The sequence below is a fragment of the Heterocephalus glaber genome, unplaced genomic scaffold (assembly GCF_053883595.1).
Source record: "Heterocephalus glaber isolate CG9 unplaced genomic scaffold, H.glaber_assembly_v1.0 deba00001497, whole genome shotgun sequence".
Classification (NCBI taxonomy): Eukaryota; Metazoa; Chordata; class Mammalia; order Rodentia; family Bathyergidae; genus Heterocephalus; species Heterocephalus glaber.
The window spans coordinates 67,393,186-67,414,867 of NW_028258320.1; the positions used below are offsets into that span (position 1 = coordinate 67,393,186).

Below are 21,682 nucleotides of genomic sequence, written 5' to 3' on the forward strand. Positions count from 1 at the left end.
TGTGTTGAAAAACTGAAATTTAAATAGCAAATCAGACTTGTGTCAGAAACACTCTCGTGTGTGTGTGTGTGTGTGTGTGCGCGCGCGCGCGCGCGCGCACATACAGATTCTGACATAATGTACTCCAAGTATAAGAATAGGAGATTTAGGGATGGCCTAGTATTCTAACTCATCTTTTCCTGTAGTTTGCCCTTGTTAGGAACAATGGAACGTTGACCATTTTATATTTTTATCAATGACTTTGAGGATGGAATCAGAATCTAGTTGAGTGTACACGGAAAGCTTTTGTGAAGGAACAAAAAGCTTTTTTGTTGAACACCTTCTGAGTATAAAGAAAAATATATGAAAGTTGTACTCTTGAGTAAAACCACTCTAATTGAGGGATACAGACCAATTGACAAGTAGCAGTGGTAGATTATGCACTTACTGTATGAGTGGGTGTCTGAGGCTTAACAGTGGAATAGGAAAAGAACATGCGACACTTTTAGTAGTCTTTCATGCTTGGATAAATGTCATTTATTTTTTTAAAGTCTTTTCTAAGTCTCTTTCAAGCAGAAATAATTGCTGTTTTTATAACAAACCATCTGTGTGTTCCTTATGGACTTGTCACATTTATCAGCCAAAATTCATTGTTATCAAAATATTAAGCAGGATATAAGTAAGTGGTGTGGGTTGGATTAAAATGCAAGAAACTTGAGATTGGTGTATGTATGTGTTTTAACATCAGTGTAAGTGGAGACTATGAAAGGGTCCCGCTTTCCATTATTTTTTGCCCATTTTCTAAATGGCATCATCAACAGTATTTGACGAGATCGGGCACGTTCAGGGTGGTAAGGCCGTAGCATCAACAGTATTTGAAAAAGTCAGAAAGCTTAACAAATTGAAGTTAATAATTCTTCTAAGTCTGTACTTTTGGATATGGAAAAATAGATGACTATATATTTTGGAATCAACCAAAGAAAATGTGTTCCTTTGCTTGTGTAGCAATCACCGTATTCAAATATTAGTCATGCTTCTACAACTGAAGGGCATTCTGTTACGACTCACTTAGGATCTTTGTCATAATCATTTGGGGTTTTTTCCTATATGGGGGAAAAGCCTCCTTGAGCTTTGAATGGAGTAGCTTTCGCGTTTCTTAGGGTGGCGGGGTTGTATGTGGAGTGTACATAAAAAGATGGAACTCTGTGTACTAGAAGAATATCTGCCGTTAAATAGTAAGTATTTATGTTTAATATTATGTTCAGAGATAGAGTTTTGAAATGCATAAATGTTTAAGTGGCTGATTAGAAGTCGTTTCGGGCGAGCTCCTGTAACAGTGGTTCTGACAGGCTGCCAGGAACAATGAATGAAAGGGGAATGAGACAGATACTTTTCCAAGACTTGTGTTTCAAGAAGCAAGATATATGACACTGTTTGCATCTTGGCTCTCTCATCTATTGTTAAAATTTCTTCCTCTTGTATAACATTCAGAGGTGAAGAAGGTCCCAAAGTATTTTATTTAAGAAAAATAAAGAGACCACTTTAAAGAGCAAGATATGCATCCATTATGCTAACTGTTCATGCATAATACATCCACATACATGCAGTTTCTTTGAGACAGAGTGGCAAGTGGTTGTGCCAGAGAAAAAGTAATTACTTAGCAGTTTGAAAGTGAAAATGAGTCTCTTATTAACAGCAATCTATCCAGAAACAAAGAGCAAGGATCTCAGTTCTGATGACATGTGTTTCCCTTTAACACACAAGACCTAGAATTTGGAAACAGCTTTGGGGGGCAGCTACTACTTCTTTATTGCCTGTGAAAATTGGAGGGAAAGAACTGGAAGAAAGCAGAACATTGAGGATAAAGAGAGAAAGGAATTCTGTCCTAGTGGGAATTATTCAGTGTATTGTTTCTTTAAAGATAAGCACATAGAAATCCAGAAAGTGCCATTGAGTTGTAGCCAGACTCACATAGGTGGAACGATAAGATTGTTGATTATTATTAAAATTGATTTGATGATCTCACAACATCAAGGATTCTGAAACAAGTAAATATACATAATTCTGGTGCTATGCATGATTAAAATTTTAAATATATCTGAACATAAGAGCAATGAACTTCGAGAAAAATGGGGTAGCGTTAAAACCTCTTTAGACTTAATGTTATTGCCTCAGCTATGTTTCTACAGTACTCTCATTATATAAAATATCCTTATATAAAGTGGTAGATCCTAAGTTTTGTGAGAACATCACATTTCCTCCCAGTCTTTAACACACTATCCTGGCCTGGCTAGTTGTTGAATGAGTTTGTTCAATGCTCAGAGGAAGGAAGTAGAGACATTCAGTGATTACAGGAGATACCTGCTCAGAAGTCTGTTTCAGTCAACCATAAGATGTTTGCCTATGGCTAGGTGGTCCCGTCTTGGTGGTGTGTAAGTAGTTCATGTACTTATTGGGCCCAGAGCTGTCCTCTCTATAGGCTGCCAACCCTGCATTGCATTTGTGTACCAGAAGATAAAAATATTTCTAATAGCAGAATTTAGACATAATTTAAAATGATGAGGTTTTTCTTATGTAAAATATACATGGCAAAATATAACTGTCTTAGTATCTGCATCAGTTATCCATACTTCTCCTGAGCCCCAGTAAGCAGACATTTTAGTGCTGACAGTAGCTGGAGGAAAGTGAGGTAGAAAGAACTGAGGTGCCCATGTTGGGGCTATGGGTGGGTAGGGGAGGTGCCAGTTCACACTGGCAGGACTTTCCTCTGTGAATCAGCCAGTGCTCTCAGATCCTGGGTGCTTTTGGAAGCCAGGTATCTGCCTGGATGCGGTGCAGGGAAGAGATCTGGAAAGTGTCCAAGGCTTCTGATATGAAGGGCTTTCAAAACCAGCAAGGCGAGACTCTGGTCAATTCATCACTTCATAAAGAGCCATAATAGAGACTAGCATAGCTGTAATGTTATCCAGCTTGCTTAAACCAGTGAGCACTTGGGCTGCTGGGTTCTACTCTGCTGGAGCTGCAGAGAATTGTTGGGCATCATAATTAAGTGACGTGGGCCTAAGAACATCTGTTGCTATTGCAAAGTCTTCATAAGCAATTCTCAACACAAAAAGAAGCAGCTTTTACAGATGGTGCAGCTGCATGAGCAGAGTACAGGAAAGGGTGAGATGGGAGAGGGGCCTCTGTATGGCGCAGAGATAAAACATTCTTCTCAAAATGCCCACAATCCTTGGTAATTTCTTCCTGTTGGTAGAATGAAAGATTACAGGATTTTTTTTTTGGATTCACCTAAAATGAAATAAGTGTGTGTTTGGATTCTTGCTTAGTACGTGGGTGCATCCTTCATGTTTTGACCTGTTCTGGTGTGGAATAAGTAAGCTGCATTTGCAGCATGTGTGAATTTCCCCCACCCCCAACACGCACCCTTTTCAGCCTAGCAGATGGTACATTTTGTGGCTGCCAGTTCTATCATAATGTGGTTGCAGAAAATAGAAAGCAAAGCAACATGAAGACCCCTGATAGGACACAGCTGGGGTTGGGAGACAGCTTGTGAATCTATTGGTGGCGACCAGAGAGTTAGTCTAAGCTGGACCACAGAATGGTTACCTGCCTGGTGGAGTAAGACTGATGTTGAGGCCTATTATTATAACCAGAATCAGTATACCTGGGCATTAGGAGCAGAGAGCGTGGAATAAAGTCTTACTTCTGTTCTAGGCAACTGGTCCAAGCCTGCCTGCAATGGTGAGGCGTTGCTAATGACCACTGGATGCTCGCTGCATTGGTGGTTAGTGTGTGTTGGTGGCCTTTTCCGGGTCTGACTAGACAAATTATCACACCTGTTTATTCTCTTGACACACAAAGTCTCAGTGACAACTGTGGCACTGCATCTCGTACTTTCAGAAAAGAAACACAAAATTAATTCAAAAGTTTTATACCAGATATATTTCATTTGGCAGTCACGACTCAGGCCTTTGAGTGTACCCAGAAATTAGGTTTTCTTTTGTGCCTTGGACCATACCAAGGATAGCAAAGCTTTTAGAGCTTTCAGTGATAACAGAGAGTCTGCTGCGGCACGCCTGCCGTAGGTTCCCCAGCACTGGTCTGGACTGTTCATTGTTGGTGGGAAAGTCCAAAACCAATAGGGGCTGATTCTAGAAAACAAGGTGAACATTCCTGAAACAGCCGGCCCGCAATCTCAGAATTGAAGGCTGTACTGTCTGAGTGGTCTACTTGGATGGTGGAGATTATGTGAGAATCCAGAACTCTTGGTGTTGAGCATTTTAAACACCAAATGTTTAAATGTAGTTTATCTGTTAAAGGGGAGCTGGAAACTTGGTTAGGTGGAATTGTTTTTGTTTTTACAGAGGATGGATTTCCACAGGAAACCTCAATGAAAAAGATACGCCTTCTCTTTTAGGAAATGATCTTTGGTCCAGCCTGATTCATTTTGGGGCTGAAGAGGTTTAAATGAGAATTTGATAACCACCTTTGCAGTGTCAGCACTGTGGACCTGTTTATGTACTGTACTCCTGCCAGGGTGGATTAAACCGTATGAACAGAGATGGGCTTTTTAACCTTTCCAGTTTAGGGACAAAAGGGGGAAACTAAACTGATCGCTTCTTACTTTTTTATTTTTAAAATATTTTAAAACTGCAGGGGTCTGGGGATTTGGCTCAGTGGTTCTGCTGCCTCACAAGCGCAAGGACCATAGTTCGATCCCTGGTACCAATTAAAAAAAACTGCAGAGAAGGGCAGAAAAATAACATATACCCACCGCAAGGAATTAACTGAACTTTTTTTGAAATAAAGGATGCTGCAGATAAAATTGCAGATCTCCTGTACCATTCATCCCCAGTCCCACCCCCCTACTCTGTCTCCCAAGTGAAACCGCTGCCATAAATTATGTATCTTTCCAATTCATGATCTTATATTTTTGTATATACTATCTATATCATGACTGTATATAATATAAATACATGAAATATTTGTATGCTTAAGTTGTCATTTGATATCTATTCTGCTAATCCTTTGTAGAGATGTATTAATGCCTATATATATATGTGTGTGTGTGTATACATATAGCTTTAATTTGTTCCTTTGCACTGCTCTGTAGTACAGTATATGAATATGCCATGGTATACTGTTATGATAAATGTTGAACATTTTGTACAGATCACCCTGTACACATTACTAGAAATTCTCTGGGTACCTACCCTAGGTACAGGATTGCTGTCACAGGGGAGTACATTTTCCATTTTGGTAGAAGTTCATTTCCAGAGTAGTTATGCTAATTTATATTTCCACCAGAAGAATGTGAGTTGCCAGGTTTTAATATCAGATTTTTTTTCAGTTTTTTGCTACTATAACAGATGATACTATCTCTCTGTTTGAATTTTCATTTTTTAAACTACCAATGCCATCATAATTTTTTAGCCATTGAAATTTGAAATTTAAAATATCCAATGAGGTGAAATCCCAATATGTTTATCTGGTGCATTAGCAGTCAGCTATAGCTTGCAGTTGTGCTCTATTTGTACTTATTTCTTACTGAATAAAGTATTCCCAGGAAATTCAGTTCTTTTGTAGCACTGAGGATTGAACCCAGGGGTGCTCTGGCACTGAGCTCAGGGAGCTTCAGCCCTTTCTATTTTTTATTTTGAGATATGGTCTTGCTAAGTTGCCCCAGCTGGCCTCATACTTGTGATCTTCCTGTCTCAGCCTCTTGGGTACTGGGATTATGTGCCACCACACCTGGCAACTTTTATATTATTACCCTGATAGTTAAAATCACTCTTTAGAGTTTTAGGTACGTTTGATGAAATAGCTCTACAATGTATTATACCTTCTCAGTTTTATGGAATTCAAGGTAAATTGAATTCAGTTCTCATAAGGAAAATTTGGTTTTTCAAAACATCATTAATATCTTCAGGGCATTTGAAATATGAGATACTTGGATCTATATCAGACACTCTAAAAGGTCTTCCTGGTTTAGTATATTTTCCTTTTATGGTTTTTCTCCTAAAGTCTTTTCAGTGAGTCCTTCTATCTTTTAAAATAAAAAAATCAGTTTATAAAAATAATACATGCTTATTCCGGAAGACTTTACTTTCTCTCCTTGTACTTTGCTACCTTCTTCTGTTCCCAGTTCTGAGGACACAGCGTCACTTCCCTTGGGTGAGCGAGTGTGTGGGCTGTGTGGTGGCCTGTGGCCTGTGGCCCTCATTGGGCTGCCTTTCCTTGCACTTCCCTGAATGTGCCACTGTTATGCAGAGTCCAAGCTGGGGGGAACCTGACTTGGGGGTGATCAGGATGCTCACTGCTTTAGCCTTCTCCGAAAGAGGCACAAACATGCTCTTCAAGAATGAGTTCACTTTAACTCAGGATGTAAAATTGGCCCGTTACTGAGGAGATAGTGAGCAGTAGGGTTACTCGTTTTCTTAGAAGGTCTCAGAAAATTGGCCAGATACATAGTGGTACGAACATTGTGCTAGCTGAGCAGTGCAAATACATGCACTTCTGGTGCTTTTTGAAAGTGTTTTGTTTGGGTCTCAGAAAATTGCTGCTGCTTATAAGTTTACTCTTTTCACATTTCTAATCTTAAAATTTATAGTACAAATTTAACATTTCATTTTTTTTTCATTTCAGTGTGACAAAATTAGGCAAGAACGAGATGAAGCTGTTAAAAAACTGGAAGAATTTCAGAAAAGTATGTAAGCATTTCAGTGGAATTATTGTAAATACATAACTATTTGCGGATTATGTGAGTAAATAAATGCCCTATTAGTTGCTGATGCATTGGTTATACGATCCAGAAGGCAAAAACTGTCTTCCTGTTTGTCCAAAATGATCTGGCATTAGTGTGAATTTTAAAGAAATGAAATAAGCATTATTATTTTATGAGGGTATTATTTTAAAAGTTTGACCTTTTTATAAGAAAACATTACTAAGCAAGAAGTTAAAGGAGAATAATTTTACTATATTACATTGACTCTTTGAGAAAAGCCAAAGATAGTATTTTGTTTTTTATTCGTGTAAAATATGTTTTTATTAAAGAGTGCATATTTTGCATTCAGTTTTATAGCCTGCCACTTTCAGTAAACAGTATATTATCTTCTTCGCATGTCAGTAAAGATGTACATTAGTTTTAATTGTTGCTCATAGCATTCCATTCTATAATAGTACCATAACTTACTTATTCCTTTATTGATAGATTTCTGGTTAACTATTATAAATAATGCCATGGCAAGTGCAGTACTTTTATATATACAGCTTTTCAGTAGTCTGATTAGTTTTCTAAGTTGGTTTGTTTGTTTTTTTGTTTGGGGTATCAAACTCAGGACCTCAGGCTTGCCTGGCAGGCACTGTGCCGCTGAGGTAGATCCCCAGCCCATTAGTTTTGTAGGTTAATTCATAAGAAAGGAATTATACTTGACTTTTACTATACAGCTTTGGGGTTGATAGTACTGTATTATCAGCTTAATACTTAACAGGGACTAAGAGGGTAGATCTTACGTTAAATGTTTTAAACAAATAAATAAATAAATGGATTGTAGCTCGTTGATTGAGTGCTTGCCTAGCGTGTGTGAGTCCCTGGGTTCTCTCCCTAGTGCTACAAATAGATCAACAAATAAATAAACAAATAGACAAGTAAATAGGGTAGGAAGAAACTTTGGGAGATAATAGATATGCCTGTGGTTTTGATGGTGGCGGTGGTTTCACGAGTATATACTTCTCTCCAAACTCATCAAGTTGTATGTGTTAAATATGTACAGCTTTTTACATGCCACTTATGCCTCAATTAAATGGCTTTTAAAAGAGAAAAGCAGTTATAGGTTCACAGAACTTGGTCATTTTTAAGAGTTTGAATGTTTGAAGTAGACCTCTCACCTAGGAAAATTGTATTCCTGCAAAAGCTATAATAATCTTCTTCTGAACTTTCGCAGTGTTCTTGTTTTATATGACATAAATCTGTTATTTATCCCCCAAGATAGAACATAGCTGATCAGACCCAGAAGTGTCAGATGAGCAGAGAGCCAGACCATAGTGGGGAGTGACTCCCTCCCTTGGAAGTATGACCTTCTCTGTCATTCTGCTGTGTCAGGCAGGCTATTTGATTATATCATGAAGTGTTGACTTGATTACTACACAACAAAACATTTTATTCTTCTGGAAGGTAGAACAGCTATAAAATGCAGCATTACAGTTAAGTTTCAATAGCTAGTTTATTTCAGCATCCGACTGTGACAAAGAAAATCTAAGTGTAATCATGCAGATATTACATATCTTTGAAGGCCGACGTGCTATATGATAGGAATCCCTCTTGTTTGTGAATGTGTCAATTGCAGTTGTGAGGGACTTTCTCCTTCCCTAGTGCAGGATTCATGGAGTACACTTACATTTGTGCTGATAGCCATTACCTCTGAGAGAGCCCCTTGCCATTGTTGCCAATTAATGTGCCTGAATTATTGATGGTGGATTGGTATACTGTGTGTGTACAGTGGGGATGGTTCGCATTTCTTTTTTTTTTTTTGCCTTGAATACAACTAGTAATTTTTAATACGTGGGAATGGCACAGTCAAGATAATAAACTAAAGGCAGCAAAACAAAGAATTAGAAAAATAAGCATATTAGAAGTTATTCATGTTTAATGCTTAAAAGTCTGAATGCACAATCTGCCATTATAGAAGTACTGGTGGTCAATAAAGTGCATTAGAACTATGTACAATGCACAGTTTAGTATCAAAATCTTTCTACACTATAGAGTTTTACATTCATGTTTCTTATGGATGGACTTACTATAAAATGTTTGATTTAAGCAGGTAGTACGGATTTTGCCTCCTACCTTTATATTTGCAAAAATGGAAGCTACTTCCCCATAACTTTTTAAGTAACATATAAACTCTTTTTTTTTTTTTTGGTAGCAGGGCTCGAACTCGGGACCTTGTACTTGTGAGGCAAGTGGAGGAACCACTGAGCTAAATCCCCTGCCCTAAACTCTTTTATCTACTGTTTCCCTTCTTTCTTTCTCTTTTCTAAATACCTTGGATAGTTTAAAAAGCTTATTATTTTTTTCCTTGTCACCAAGTCACATTAGGACCCCAAAGAATTAATGGGAAGGTTGGTACAACATTCTCTTGCTGTATGCATTTAATTTTTACCTTTACCAAGCCTGTTTAACTAAATTTTGCATGGCTGAAAAACAGAGTGCTAACTCTACTCAGTCTCAAAGGAAAGGGAAAATGGGGAATAAGAAAACTTGAAGTATTTCTTTAAAAATTGCATCTGAGACTAAAGGTTCATAGCTTTTGAGCAGAGGATAGAATTTCAGTTTATGGCTGCATTTTTCACCAGTGGAGAACCCATTTTGGTGTGGCTACATGTAACCCTGGGCATGTTTCTTCATCAGTAAAATTGGGATAAATGACCTTGCTTTACAGGTTTTTTGAGGCTAAAAATGAGATCAATCTACATAAAACATGCTTCACATGGTACCTGGCATATTAGGTGTTTAATAAATGTGAGTTGCTGCCATCACCATGTTACCTACCCGATGTGTCAGGGTTTCATTCAGGGTTAGGAGTTCATAGCATGAGCCTTTACCAAGTCCATCGTGTGTATGAGTCTGCACATTTGGAGAGCTCTATGGCAGTTTCTTTTGGTGCAGAGTTGGAATCTAAAATCCCTGTAAGGTTTACGTATCAGGCCTTGCCCTGGAAGTATGGCGAGTGCAGCTGAGTAAGGCTCAGGAAGAGCTTTGTCAGGTCAGAGAGCTCTTTCCTCTCTGCTTGGCAGGCTTTTCGTAGGGTCCATATGTTTCCATCCATATTTCCATGTCATCGTTAGCCTTCTGTCAGCCCCGTTCCCTGCAGCCTAGTCTTTTTACACAAAGAACACCACCGTGGAGCAAGCCACCATGTGTCTAGAAAGCCAGAGTCTTGTGCAAGGAGAACAAACAGAATCCTTTCATATGTTTAAGCTTACAGCATTAGATCCCGTGTTCTGTTTTAGGACACACAGGGTCTCCTACACGTGTGCCAACTTCCTGGCTGTTTTCTTATCACATGAAAAGCCTTCTGCATCATCTGCTATTGAAGAAGAATCTGTGTTATGTTCACCATGTACGGTTCAGAGAGATCCTGCATCTATGCACGGTGGGCAGTGGAGAGGAGTTTTGCTCAGGAAGCAACATTAGTCATTTCTGGTGACACCTTTAACAAATTGAAAAGGGCTCTGGAAACCCAGAGTCACCTAGACATGGGTTTGGCCGGGCTTTAGAAGTTAGGACTCTGGGATTTGGGACAGGTCACTTAATTCCTCTGGGCCTCAGTACCATCAAGTAAAAAAGTTCCGTTACGAGACCTGCTTTGTAGACTGCTGTGAGGTTTCGTAGAAAAACACAGGTAAAAGCTTGAGCACAAAGCTGGACACATGGTCAGGTCTTTAAAATTTCTTTCAAGGTGAGAAAATAGTACAATGAACCTTCATAGATCTATCAGCTGGTTTCAGTAATTATCAAGTCATACCTACACACCTACTCTTACTGAAATCATATTACTTTAAAGTTAATACTAGTCATCATATCATTTTAGTATTTATTGGCTATAAATATCTCAATACGAATTTCTGGAAGATTGGTTTTTTAAAAAAAATTATTGCTGGGGATTTAGCCCAGTGGTTCCAGCACCTGCCTTGCAAGCTCAAGGTCCTGAGTTCGATCCCTGATACCAAAAAAAAAAAAAAAAAAAAAAAAAAGACCAAAAGCAAAATAAAAGAATTAAAATGTCAAATTAAAAACAAAATTTTGAGTGCCTTTACTTAAAGCTCATCTTTTTTCTTTTCTAAATCCCATGTCATTCAAAAGTACAAATGTCATAGGTATAATGGCCATGAATCATGGATATTATGATGTAAGCCCAAAGCTAGCTCCATAAAGCAAGTCATTACCAAGATATGGGGAATGAGGGAAGGAGAGGAGGGAAAGGGGATGAAAAAAGAATTAAGATGTGTTATGTGCATGGACCAACTCCCCACAAGGAATCTAATCATTAGGTACTGCAAATGTGTACTAATAAAAAACAGTAAGCAGCTGAAGTTTTTGAAACCTCTATTCTTTGTGGCCGGGAAAGTGGCTCAGTGATGTCACACCTGCTTGGCAAGTGTAAGGTCCTGAGTTCAATCCCTGGTACTGCAAAAACCAAACCAAACCAAAAAAAACCTTTATTCTTTGAAAGCGGAAACTAAATGTACACATCAAAAATATTTCTATTTGAGGGCTGGAGATTTAGCTCAGTGGCACCGTGCAAGGTCCTGAGTTCCATCCCTGGTACTGGGGAAAAAAAAATTCTGTTTGCATCATGCGAGCTGACTTCTGGGTTTTGAAATGGGGGTCACGTATTTTAAAGATATATATGGCCTTAGAACCTAGAAAGTTGATAAGGGTTCTATGCTACCAATTTAGCAATGGGATAATTTCTTAAACTAAAAATTGAAGTACAATTTGAATATGTATTTTATTGCCTGTTTTTGGTGGTAGTGGGGAGAGAACCAGGGTCTTCGCACTGAGCTATATCCCCTGCTCTTTTTACTTTTTATTTTGAGACAGGGTCTTGCTAAGTCAGTAAACTGGCCAGGCTGGGTTTGAACTTGCAGTCCTCCTGCCTCAACCTCCCAGAGTATACCATTCCCTCTTTGAGGAAGAAACAAAAACCCACCTGATGGAGTATACCACATCACAACTGGAGGAAATGTGGGCGAGTGCTCCCTAGCCAACTTTATCAAGTTAAATCACTGGGCAGCTGTTTACAAAATGCTTAGAAAATACCCCCTGCCCATCATTTTTTGCTAGGCCTGAATCTTGCTACCACAAATGATTTTTCTTACTCTTTCATGAGCAAGAATGTTATTGAATAAAAAGTCAAATTCCTATGAAAAATGCAGAGTGTTTATGTTTTTGTTATGAGAGTAGAAATACCAGATTGTGGCAGAAGATGTCAAGTAGTTAAGGCTAAAAATTCAAAGTAATATTTGATGTTGTAAAAATTGTATAGGTTTCTTTTCTCTTTCCTTCACATTTTTTGAAGAACCTACCTTGTAAACATAGTGATAAAATGCCAGGAATATTAGGATTTTAAAGAAATAATAGAGCCTATTATTTAAACTACAATATAAAAGGCAATTATATTGATGAAGAGCTACATGGGCTTTGTGTGTGTGAATGAACTTGGCCTGTGTTCAGCTTCTATTTGTTCTTCTGGCATAAACACATATTGTGTGTGATTCCAGTTTAATGGGGACCCGTTTGTATGCCAAGCAGCTGCATTTTAGGACTTATTGCGTGATTTCATAGCTCTCTGAAAATTGGTTCTATTCAGAACAAGAGATAGAAGAGGACAAGGGGGGTGGGGGGGAGCTTCAACACACAATCATTTCTTTTCAATTGGAGCCAGAAAGGTTGATGACAACATGACCATTGTGTTATAATGATAAGACCACTAAGGCATCTGTACCTCTCATCAAGGCTTTCACACCACAGCAGATACAATTTAATTCACTGCTCTGTCAGCAGTGCTGATACCATTATGCCGTCTGTCTCCACAGTTATAATCACTGTCCTCTGAGAAATGCGGTTGAAATGATCTTGAGCAGTCAAAGAAACTCTCAATTAAGGCTGCCACTTCCAATGTGTCAGATTGTGTCTTAGGCACTTGGTACAATTTTCACTTCCAATCCTGTTTATTTACAATGTCTACCAGTAATTACGCTTAACGTGTCATTTAGTGAGGGGGCCCCTGCCAAGCCGATTGTTGGGTGCTGCTGTACCATTGAGTGGGAGTTTCTCGAAGTCAATGCCATCAGCAGCTTTTAGGCCCTGATGGGATGCAGTAGTAATGTTGATAATGCAAGTATCGTGCTCATCAAGTCATAATTAGATGCCACTCAAATGTGCCACTTGTAATAACAGTGTTGATTCATGTTTTTCTCGGTGACTGCAACTACTAATTAGTTAAGTGGTTTTTGGTTGGCCTGCATTTGCGGCAGATTATTATTACCCCTGAAAAAATGTCAAGGTTAGAGATGTTTCTGGCCATTTAGTGCTGCTTTATGAATTTGAATATTAACATAATAAGAACTTTGGACAGACTTAGGAAGTAATACATTTTTGTATTTAATTTGGAGAGAAAATTTTCCCCTGAGTTTAATCATAATTGCAGGTTAATTAAGCTTAAATGAAGCAAAAGTAATCTCTTTTTGTGTTATGTGAGCCCAGCGCTTTTTGCCTAACTTTGTTGGGTTTCACATTTTGGGTTCTCCTTAATTTTTTTTTTTTTAAGCCAAACAAATGTCAATAAGTATACATGTCTACAGATAGGTTTGCAATTCTGAGAATTTTTCTCTAACCAGAAATATAGACTAGAGGAATTGGTACCTTTCTTAATTGTTCAAGTTTCAAGTTACTTTGTATCTTTGAATCTCAATTTGCATGAACAAATTAAAAATTAATTTTTCGGATGTTGGTAAAAATAACAAGATTTAGTTTTTCTTCTAATCTTGCTGACAGTCTATGATGCAAGAAATAATTTATCAGCATTTGCTTTTAGCATCACATACTGTAGTACATAAATCTCAGTGCTACACTTCTCTGCCCTAGAATTTATAATATAACAGTAACTAGTTTGTCACTATTAAAAACTGGTACTGTAATACTTAGCTAAGCTGCTTTATTGTTATTTTAGTCTTAAGATCAATTTAAGATTTATTTTGTATTAGCTAATTTTCTTTATTATATCTATATGTTATATCTTTCTAAGAAAAGGAAGCCATGTTGTCACTCTTTGGTTATGGGAATCTTTTGTTTAACATATATATGTCTATGGGTGCATATATAGCTACCTAGAAAGCAGAGACTTAAAAACTCCTAAAGAACTTTGCAAAAATGTATGTAATAGTGGTGAAGGTTCTTTGTTGTGTTCTTTTTTTCTTTCTACATTGGAATATTAGCTAAGTTTAATTAGGACAACTTCTTAGAAACTTTTTTTCCAGTGATGGCTAAAGGTCTGGCTAGAGAAAGAATTGAAGTATTCTTAATCATGGGACGATGCGTGGGCTTCTGGAATAGCTGACTAATCTCTGAATGCTGAGACTTTTTTTTCCCCCTCATTCCTAGTTTCTCACATGGTTATAGAGGAAGTTAATTTCATGCAAAACCATCTTGAAATAGAGAAGACTTGTCGAGAAAGTGCAGAAGCTTTGGCAACAAAGGTGAGCCTGTTCAAATGAAGGGATTTTACCTGAGCTCATTTTATTTCAATTTGATTGTCTAGAGTGGCTTCTATCTTATTTTGGGTTTTCAGTTTTCATTTAATCACTTGTCCACTCTGCTGATGAGGAAAGTGTTGTAAGTCTCCAAATCCTGGAACGTCATTATGTAAATATCTGCCTTAATGCAAAGGTTATTTTGATGATAAAAGAAGCATTTATATGTCTGTATTGCAGCCTTTGTGCTTTGTGTTTTTGTTTGTGTTTGCCTGTGAGAAATGGTCCTAGAATAGTTTGTTGAACTGGATTTCCCAAATGTGTCTGCATTTAGTTAAAATCTTAACCAAGTTGAAAACTAAACTAGTGTGGCACAAAAGAGCGGTGAATGTTTTGTGCTTGGATCCCATGTAAAAGTCAGCCTCAGCCCTTGCCTTTCAGGTGATTATTTGTGAAAGCCAAGCGAGTGCATGTGAAAGGTGACCTCTAGTGTGCCGCTGATTGCTTCTAGCTGATGAATTTATCAAGTGTGTAATTTTCTATATTTGGTCTCATCAGAAGTACATTATTATTAAAGAATGTTTTTATCTGTGTCTTATGTATTTTGGGTTGGGTAAAATGCATCTGAACCACTTCTTCAGAAAATGGATTACAGCAATTTTCAACCAAATTTCATTAGGGATGCTGGTTTTGTTTCTTTTTCCTCCCCCGATCCCATCACCCACCTCCAAAGTATTTCTTTGGATGTGACTGTAATGCTACTACCAATAAATAAAAAAGATAAATTTAATTTGTATGCATTAGCAGTGTGCTTGCTGGAGGTATTTGTTTAATTGTTTGCATACCGACACTGCATTAGAATTCATAAGATAGTCAATCAGAACCTAACTAAGAATATAAATGTATGTGTGTAACTTCTCTCCCATTACTTGTCTGACAAATGCATAGCAATGTAGGCTCTAGCTTTAAAAGCAGTGATAGCATGGGAACTGTCATATCTGTACCTCACTGGAGTTCAGCAGTTTGTGGTGTTGTATGAATTCACTTTTTATTTCTTTTGGAACAAGAAGAGGAAAAAATGTATTTGAAACAGACTAGTTGCTCTGAGTCTTCTGGAGCCTCCGGATAGTTTGTATCTTCTGTTGTTATCGGCAAATTGATGTTGCTGTAGGACATCCAGCAGGACACTGGGTCCCTCTCCGGATGGGCTGAGTTTGTTCTTGAGAAGCAAAGGCATAGGGGGGCAATGAAAACAAATTTTATTCCTGGTTGTGCCATTTGTGGCATGTGTGACTTTGGATAGGTTAGTTCTGCTCGCTGAACTGCAGAGCTTCTCCTTACATGGCAAGATGGAATCCGATCAGGACTGGTGTGAGAGTGGGGTGCACACTGGGGTGAGCTTTTCTTTTTACAGGATGACCCTTAATTGTTTCTTGCGGATGCAATATGAGCTCATGAGGCCTGGAATAAAAAAGCAAACAACAGCAACAGTGACAAATGGAGTCAAAAGCTACAGATGCACTTGGAATGCAAAATTTGGAAGCTTCGTTATATATGTGATCCTTAAGTGATAACAGCACATTCTGTTTTAAGTATCAGTTATTATCATTTTTGAAAGTAGGCCTCATTTTCTGAACAGCAGAGTTTTTATAGTTTATTTTTCTATATCCTTGCCATCAAATTAATGACAAATGGAATATTTAATTTTTTGGGGTGCAATTTAACCTCATAATTTTCTGTCTTAAAAAATTTTGTTAGTTATTTTAGTTGTACAGAATAGTGGGTTGAACCCAGAACCTTTACACTGAGTTACATCCCCAGCCTTTCCTCTGCCTTTGTTTTTGAGACAGTGTCTGCCTAAGTCCGTAAGTTGCCCATGCTGGGCTTAAACCTGCAGTCCTCCTACCTCAGCCTCCCAGAATGCTGGGATTACAGGTGTGTGACACTATGCCTGGCTGACTTCATAATTTTCCTAAAAACAAGTGTGGATATTTTACTTTTGCTAAAATGCCTGGGTTGAACTGATAGACATAGGCCAATTATTTTAAGTTGTATGATCCAAAGCCATTTAGTTTGCTTACTTCGTTTCTTTATATAGTCATTAAATGTAAATGCCCAATGTAAAAGCCACTTAAATTTTAATATAGTAGTAGGTTCAGTTGTTGTAGGGCCATGAAAAATTTATTTTGCCTTGTGATGTAGAAGGGTTCCCAACAACAAGTTGCATACTATTACCTGTAACTTGATGAGTACTGTAGTAATATTGCTTAGCTAAAATTTGTGAATCCAGAATTCTCGAAAATGTCCATGGTAGTACTCACATAAGCCTTAATGAATATGTCTTCTATTTCTTCTTTCAAAATATGAAAATGATATTTCAGAGAAGACTTAGGAAATTTTCTGGTTGGCATTTTTTTTTTTTTTAGCAAATGAATGTATTAGAGTAGTGGTGTTGCAGACAGATAGTAACTGATGCACTTTGGTGCCTAGTTTGATAGACACATTAATTCTTTTGAGGACAGAATTGTTAACTGTCAAATATTATTGGGATGGTAGTCTGGAAAATAACATAGTAGGCAACAGATGGGAAAAATCTTGAATATGCTAGAGGAAGAAGAAAATGTATAGATGCATAACTTTGGTGGAAAAAAACTAGCTAAAATTGATTTCCGGAGGATAATTAGATATACAAAATAAACTTCATCTCTTACTATTAATAGCTAACACCTAGTGAAGTTTTACTATATTAAGGACTTTATCTGTAGTGTCTCATTTAATCTTCATATTCATGGATAGCAACTACCTTTATCCTTAGTTTGCTGATGCAGAAACCAAGACACTGAAAGATTGAGAGGCTGGTTTTGGAGACAGAGACAGAATTTAATTTCAGAGCTTGGTTGTATACTAAAGCATCACGCTATTCATCATCAGTGATTCTTAGAGTTGATGTAGATCAGATTCTCCTGGGAAGCTCTGAAAAAGTTTTTCTGTGAGGACCCATGACCAGAGATTTTTGGTATGAAGTAGACATATAAGCATTGGGATTTTCAAAAAGCTCTCCAGAGATTCTGATGTGCAGAGTTGGGACCTTTAGTTTACATATTAGGAGGCAGAATTATAAACTTTACATTTTCTTTGTAAAGTGGTATTTCATTCTGATATTCAGAAAAGATGGCATAGTTGGAGAACTGACAAGAAGGGCCATTAAGCCTTTCTGAAGGCCATGCTGACAGAGAACCCACAACAGTATTTATTTGAATTTTCCATTTCATGGAAGAGGGAGTGGGAGTCTATGGCCTTCATCTCGTGTCCCTGACCCTCTAGTACTATGAGATCATGAGAGCTGGGTTAAGAGTAAGAAAGGGGAACAAAGGGCCATCCATTCCCTGAGTAGAGCTTAGCTGTCTTCCCAAGAAGGCAGGGTTCATAGTCATTCCTAAGAGATTAGTCCTGATCCCCCAGAAAAGTTAGGGAAACCTCTTGGGCCTCAGTCCATGCCCCTTGGGATGTGTTGAGGCTCTGCATTATTAGGATAAGGATGGGACCTCCCAGATTGAAGTGGTCTGTGAGGGGCTGTGAGGAGCCCTAATATGATCACAAATGAAGAGCCATAGCCAGACAGGTACCATTCTAAACAGCTTCTGGTATAATGTTTGCAGTAGGGGAGAATAGTTGTATTTTCAGTGGATTATCTTCATTTATTTCTGGTGTCACTTTTTAAATTCAGAGCTTGTGTTGGTGGTCAGTGATTCAGTAAAAGAAATGCATCTGCATTTCCATAGCCCAGTAATGTGTAGTAGTAAAAATCATTTACTAGCTAGTTTCATTTGCTTGACTAAGAGAAGACCTTTTAATTTTAAGACTTAGGAAGAAAAAAACATAAACAAGACCATATTTTTCTTCTGTGGACGCTGGACCAAGTTTGGTCTTTTTTACTACATTTTTATGTACACAAACATGTTATCTAAAGGGAGTGATGATAGTTGAGTAACTAAAGCTAAAACTCACTCATTTTACATCAGAGAGTAACCAAATACATTAACAGATTAGGATTCCTTTTGACTGCTATGAATTAGAACTCCTTTGTAGAGACAATATGAATAGCTATTGAACTTTCTTCTATTGTATATTGTTAGGACTCTGTACAGAGAGCAGCAACACATCTTGAACTGGCTTAAGCAAGAAAAGACGCTGGGCTCTCCATGCAGGTGGTGCATGCCTGTTATCTCCCTTTCTTCATTTTTTTCCCCCTGCCTCTCTCTGCATATCAGCTTCATTTTTGGCTTCACTATAGACTACCTTCCTCTCTTTGTCAAGTCAGTAATGGAGTGTAGTTGCCAGCATCTCCTGTATAGCTGAACACAGAAACTCCTGTCTCTGTCCTAACCTCTGAATTTCTAGAGATGAGATCTGATTGGCCAAGCCTGGATCATGTTCCTAAACTCTGGCCCTATTAACTGTGAGCAGTGGTATAGGGAGTACTTGGGAGGATGGTGGCTCTTCCTATAGAAATCAGCTAAACAATCAGGCAGCACATACACTAAAACTTGGAAGAAATCAGGTAAACAATGAAGAAGAGTAATAATGTCCAGAAGAGAGGCATGCTGGGCAGACAGACATTCAAGAAGTATTCTTAGTATAGCATCAAACTGAGCATAAGCTTGAAATAAAGGCCTTTATTAAGACTACTAGTAACTAGAAATACTGGGGTGTTTTTTCTTAATTCCTTACATTTCTTACCAGTTGTAACTACCATTTCTCCTTGTTGCTGGCTGTAATCCAGGTATCAGGTCTTACATAAAGTTATACATTTAATGTTAAAGCTTGCAAATAAAACCTTATTTAATGAATCTGATAATTGTTATGCCCCGCTGTGAATGTTGATGAATTTGTAAGACAAAAATACACTTAATTTGTCTATTGTTTAAAAATCCAAGATATTCATTTAACTGCTGTTAAAATAACCATTTTTATATTTTGTCTTAGCTAAATAAAGAAAATAAAACACTGAAGAGAATCAGCATGTTATACATGGCCAAGCTGGGACCAGATGTAATAACGGAGGAGATAAACATTGATGATGAAGATGCTACCACAGACCCAGATGTTGCTGCTGAGACTTGTATCTCAGTACAGTGTCAGAAGCAGATCAAAGGTGAGACTTGTGGATCAATTATTGAGCATGGTTTTTACTCCTTTTAGGACATTGCTTGTCAACCTTGGCTGCACAATGTTGGCTTACATCACGATGATGTGAGAACTTTTAAAAATACTGATGTTTGGGTGCCACCATCAAAAAGTTCTGATTTAATTGCCCTGGTGGGAGCATGGGTAAAAATCAAGGTCATAGCACTTGTTCTTTGTGAGTTGCTTTCTTGTTTGGAATTAGGCATTTTTATTGTTGTTGGGTTTTTTTGGTACCAGGGATTGAACTCAGGACCTTGCGCTTGCAAGGCTGGCTCTGGAACCACTGAGCTAAATCCCCGACCCTAGGCATTTTTGAAAGTGTTGTCTCGACAGAAGCAATCAGTTAGACCATAACCTTAAGAATACGAATCATGTATTAAGATAGTTTTGTTAGAAGAAAGAATTGATAACAATATAGTTAGCCAAGGCTGGGTGACTAGGGGTGTAGCTCAGTGGTATGGTGTAAATTTAGCCTGTGTGACTCCCTGGATTCAGTCCTCAGTACCAAAATATGCGTGTGTGTGTGTGTGTGTGTGTGTGTGTGTGTGTGTGTGTGTGTAGCCAACACCCCCCTTTTTTTTGGTTTGGTTCTCTACTGGAATCTTCGGAGGGAAGATCTGTCCTTCAAGAGTAGTCCATCTGATTGGACTGCAAGCAGTATTCAGTATTTAACAACTGGTGGCAGACAAGTAGTGCTGTAGGGCAAGATTATATAACACATCTGTTCAGTGCACATTAATTTTATTTATGTACATATATGTATGTTGCATATGTAAAAGATGTTTTGGCTCCATAACTTGGAACATTTTTGACTTAGTACTCATTCAGAAGTAGTACTTACTAGTTTATATGGTACATAAAATTTTAGTTGATAGTATAAAAAAAAGCTGTTACTCAACTTTATCCAGCTCTTCAACTCCTTAAACCAGGACAAAATAGAATTTATTCTGGTTGGGAGGGAGAGGAAGTTTAAAGGATTTCCTTTTGTTCATTCTGCTTCCTTCTGTCAGGTCTTGAACAATATGGTCTCATGTTCTTCCTTTTGGAATTAGTCAGCCAGTGGAGAAAATGCTTTAAAACTAAGTCTTTGAGAACTTCTTCAAGCTGGGTTTGTGTAAAAAGTTTAATTCAATTTATAAATAACCACATTGCAGGTTACTGACTGCCCTGGAGAAAGGTAGGAAATTAAAAGCATTTCAAAACGAAGTGGCAAAACAGTGAGCCTGGGTATAAATTTAAGTAGTCCATGCTAATCCATGTTTATTTTTAAACATTTGAGTGACAGAGGTAACTTTAACACCAGAACCTTTTGTATTTATAGTTGCTAATATTTTCATTCTAGCAACACATTTTTCATTAAATTTTCCAATAATAAAAATAGAAATAAATTAAGAAACAAAACACCCACAACTCTGGAGAGAAAATTACTGGAATTAACCCTTCTATATATTTTTGAGTCAGTTCAAATAATGTGTAAGGGCTATAAATTGGCAGCAACTCAGGATTTTTTCTTCAAATCAAAATCTCCAAATTATTAACTGCCCATTGTTTGTTTATATTGTATTGTGACAAGAGCCTATAGCCATTATGAAATAAAAAAGAAATTAGTACAATGCCTTAATTTGTTTTATTGAAAGCTTGAAATTTTTACTTCTCAAATGCCAGATAGTTTTCTAGAATGTGGATTTGATAGATTGCAAAGCAAACTTGATCTGGTTCATTTAACATGGTGAGATTGCCTGGTATAAAATTATTAATAACCATGACTCCATGGGGTAGGTGGCACATAAGTGAGGTTCCTGTCATCTTTCAGTTCTTCATTGTCCTTCTGTTAAGTAACCTTGATCATAAGCTACGCATGGGCTGGCATTTTCAATTCTTTTGAGCAGATGGATTTCTTTTTTTAAAAATAAGCTTATTTCTATTTATTTCTTTATTTTTCTTGAAAAAATGCAGAACTTCGAGATCAAATTGTATCTGTTCAGGAGGAAAAGAAGATATTAGCCATTGAGCTGGAAAATCTCAAGAGCAAACTCGTGGAAGTAATTGAAGAAGTATGTACTTTGGGCAGAAAGGCAAAGCCTTTAGTGATTTCGATCTCAAAGCCAGCTTAGGGGCTGGCAAAGTTAAGAACTTGCTATTGGAGGTTAATTTTTGACATGAGGACTATGTACGAATTTTAATCTTCTCTCCTCCCCGCTACTTCAGATACATAGAACAGTATAGCACAGTGGTGGTGAACCTACAGCACATGTGCCTC

At 37.7% G+C, this 21,682-nt stretch overlaps 2 protein-coding genes across 3 annotated transcripts in view; one reads left to right on the forward strand and one right to left on the reverse strand.

Moving 5' to 3' along the window:
• Positions 1 to 21,682, forward strand: part of Shtn1 (shootin 1) — a 96,901-nt gene that overhangs the window by 19,106 nt on the left and 56,113 nt on the right. The window contains exons 3-6 of the mRNA XM_087185250.1: positions 6,628 to 6,688; positions 14,147 to 14,241; positions 19,222 to 19,390; positions 21,379 to 21,476. Of these exons, the coding sequence (XP_087041376.1) occupies positions 6,628 to 6,688; positions 14,147 to 14,241; positions 19,222 to 19,390; positions 21,379 to 21,476 (423 nt within the window). The remainder of the gene's footprint in view (positions 1 to 6,627; positions 6,689 to 14,146; positions 14,242 to 19,221; positions 19,391 to 21,378; positions 21,477 to 21,682) is intronic.
• The window catches only part of Eno4 (enolase 4), a 90,146-nt gene continuing 83,721 nt past the window's right edge, over positions 15,258 to 21,682 (reverse strand). For both annotated transcript variants that reach the window (XR_015440460.1, XM_087185249.1), the window contains one exon: positions 15,258 to 15,696. Coding sequence is in view for 1 of the 2 variants with exons in the window: in XM_087185249.1 (XP_087041375.1) it covers positions 15,644 to 15,696 (53 nt within the window). In the remaining variant the exon portion in view is untranslated. The remainder of the gene's footprint in view (positions 15,697 to 21,682) is intronic.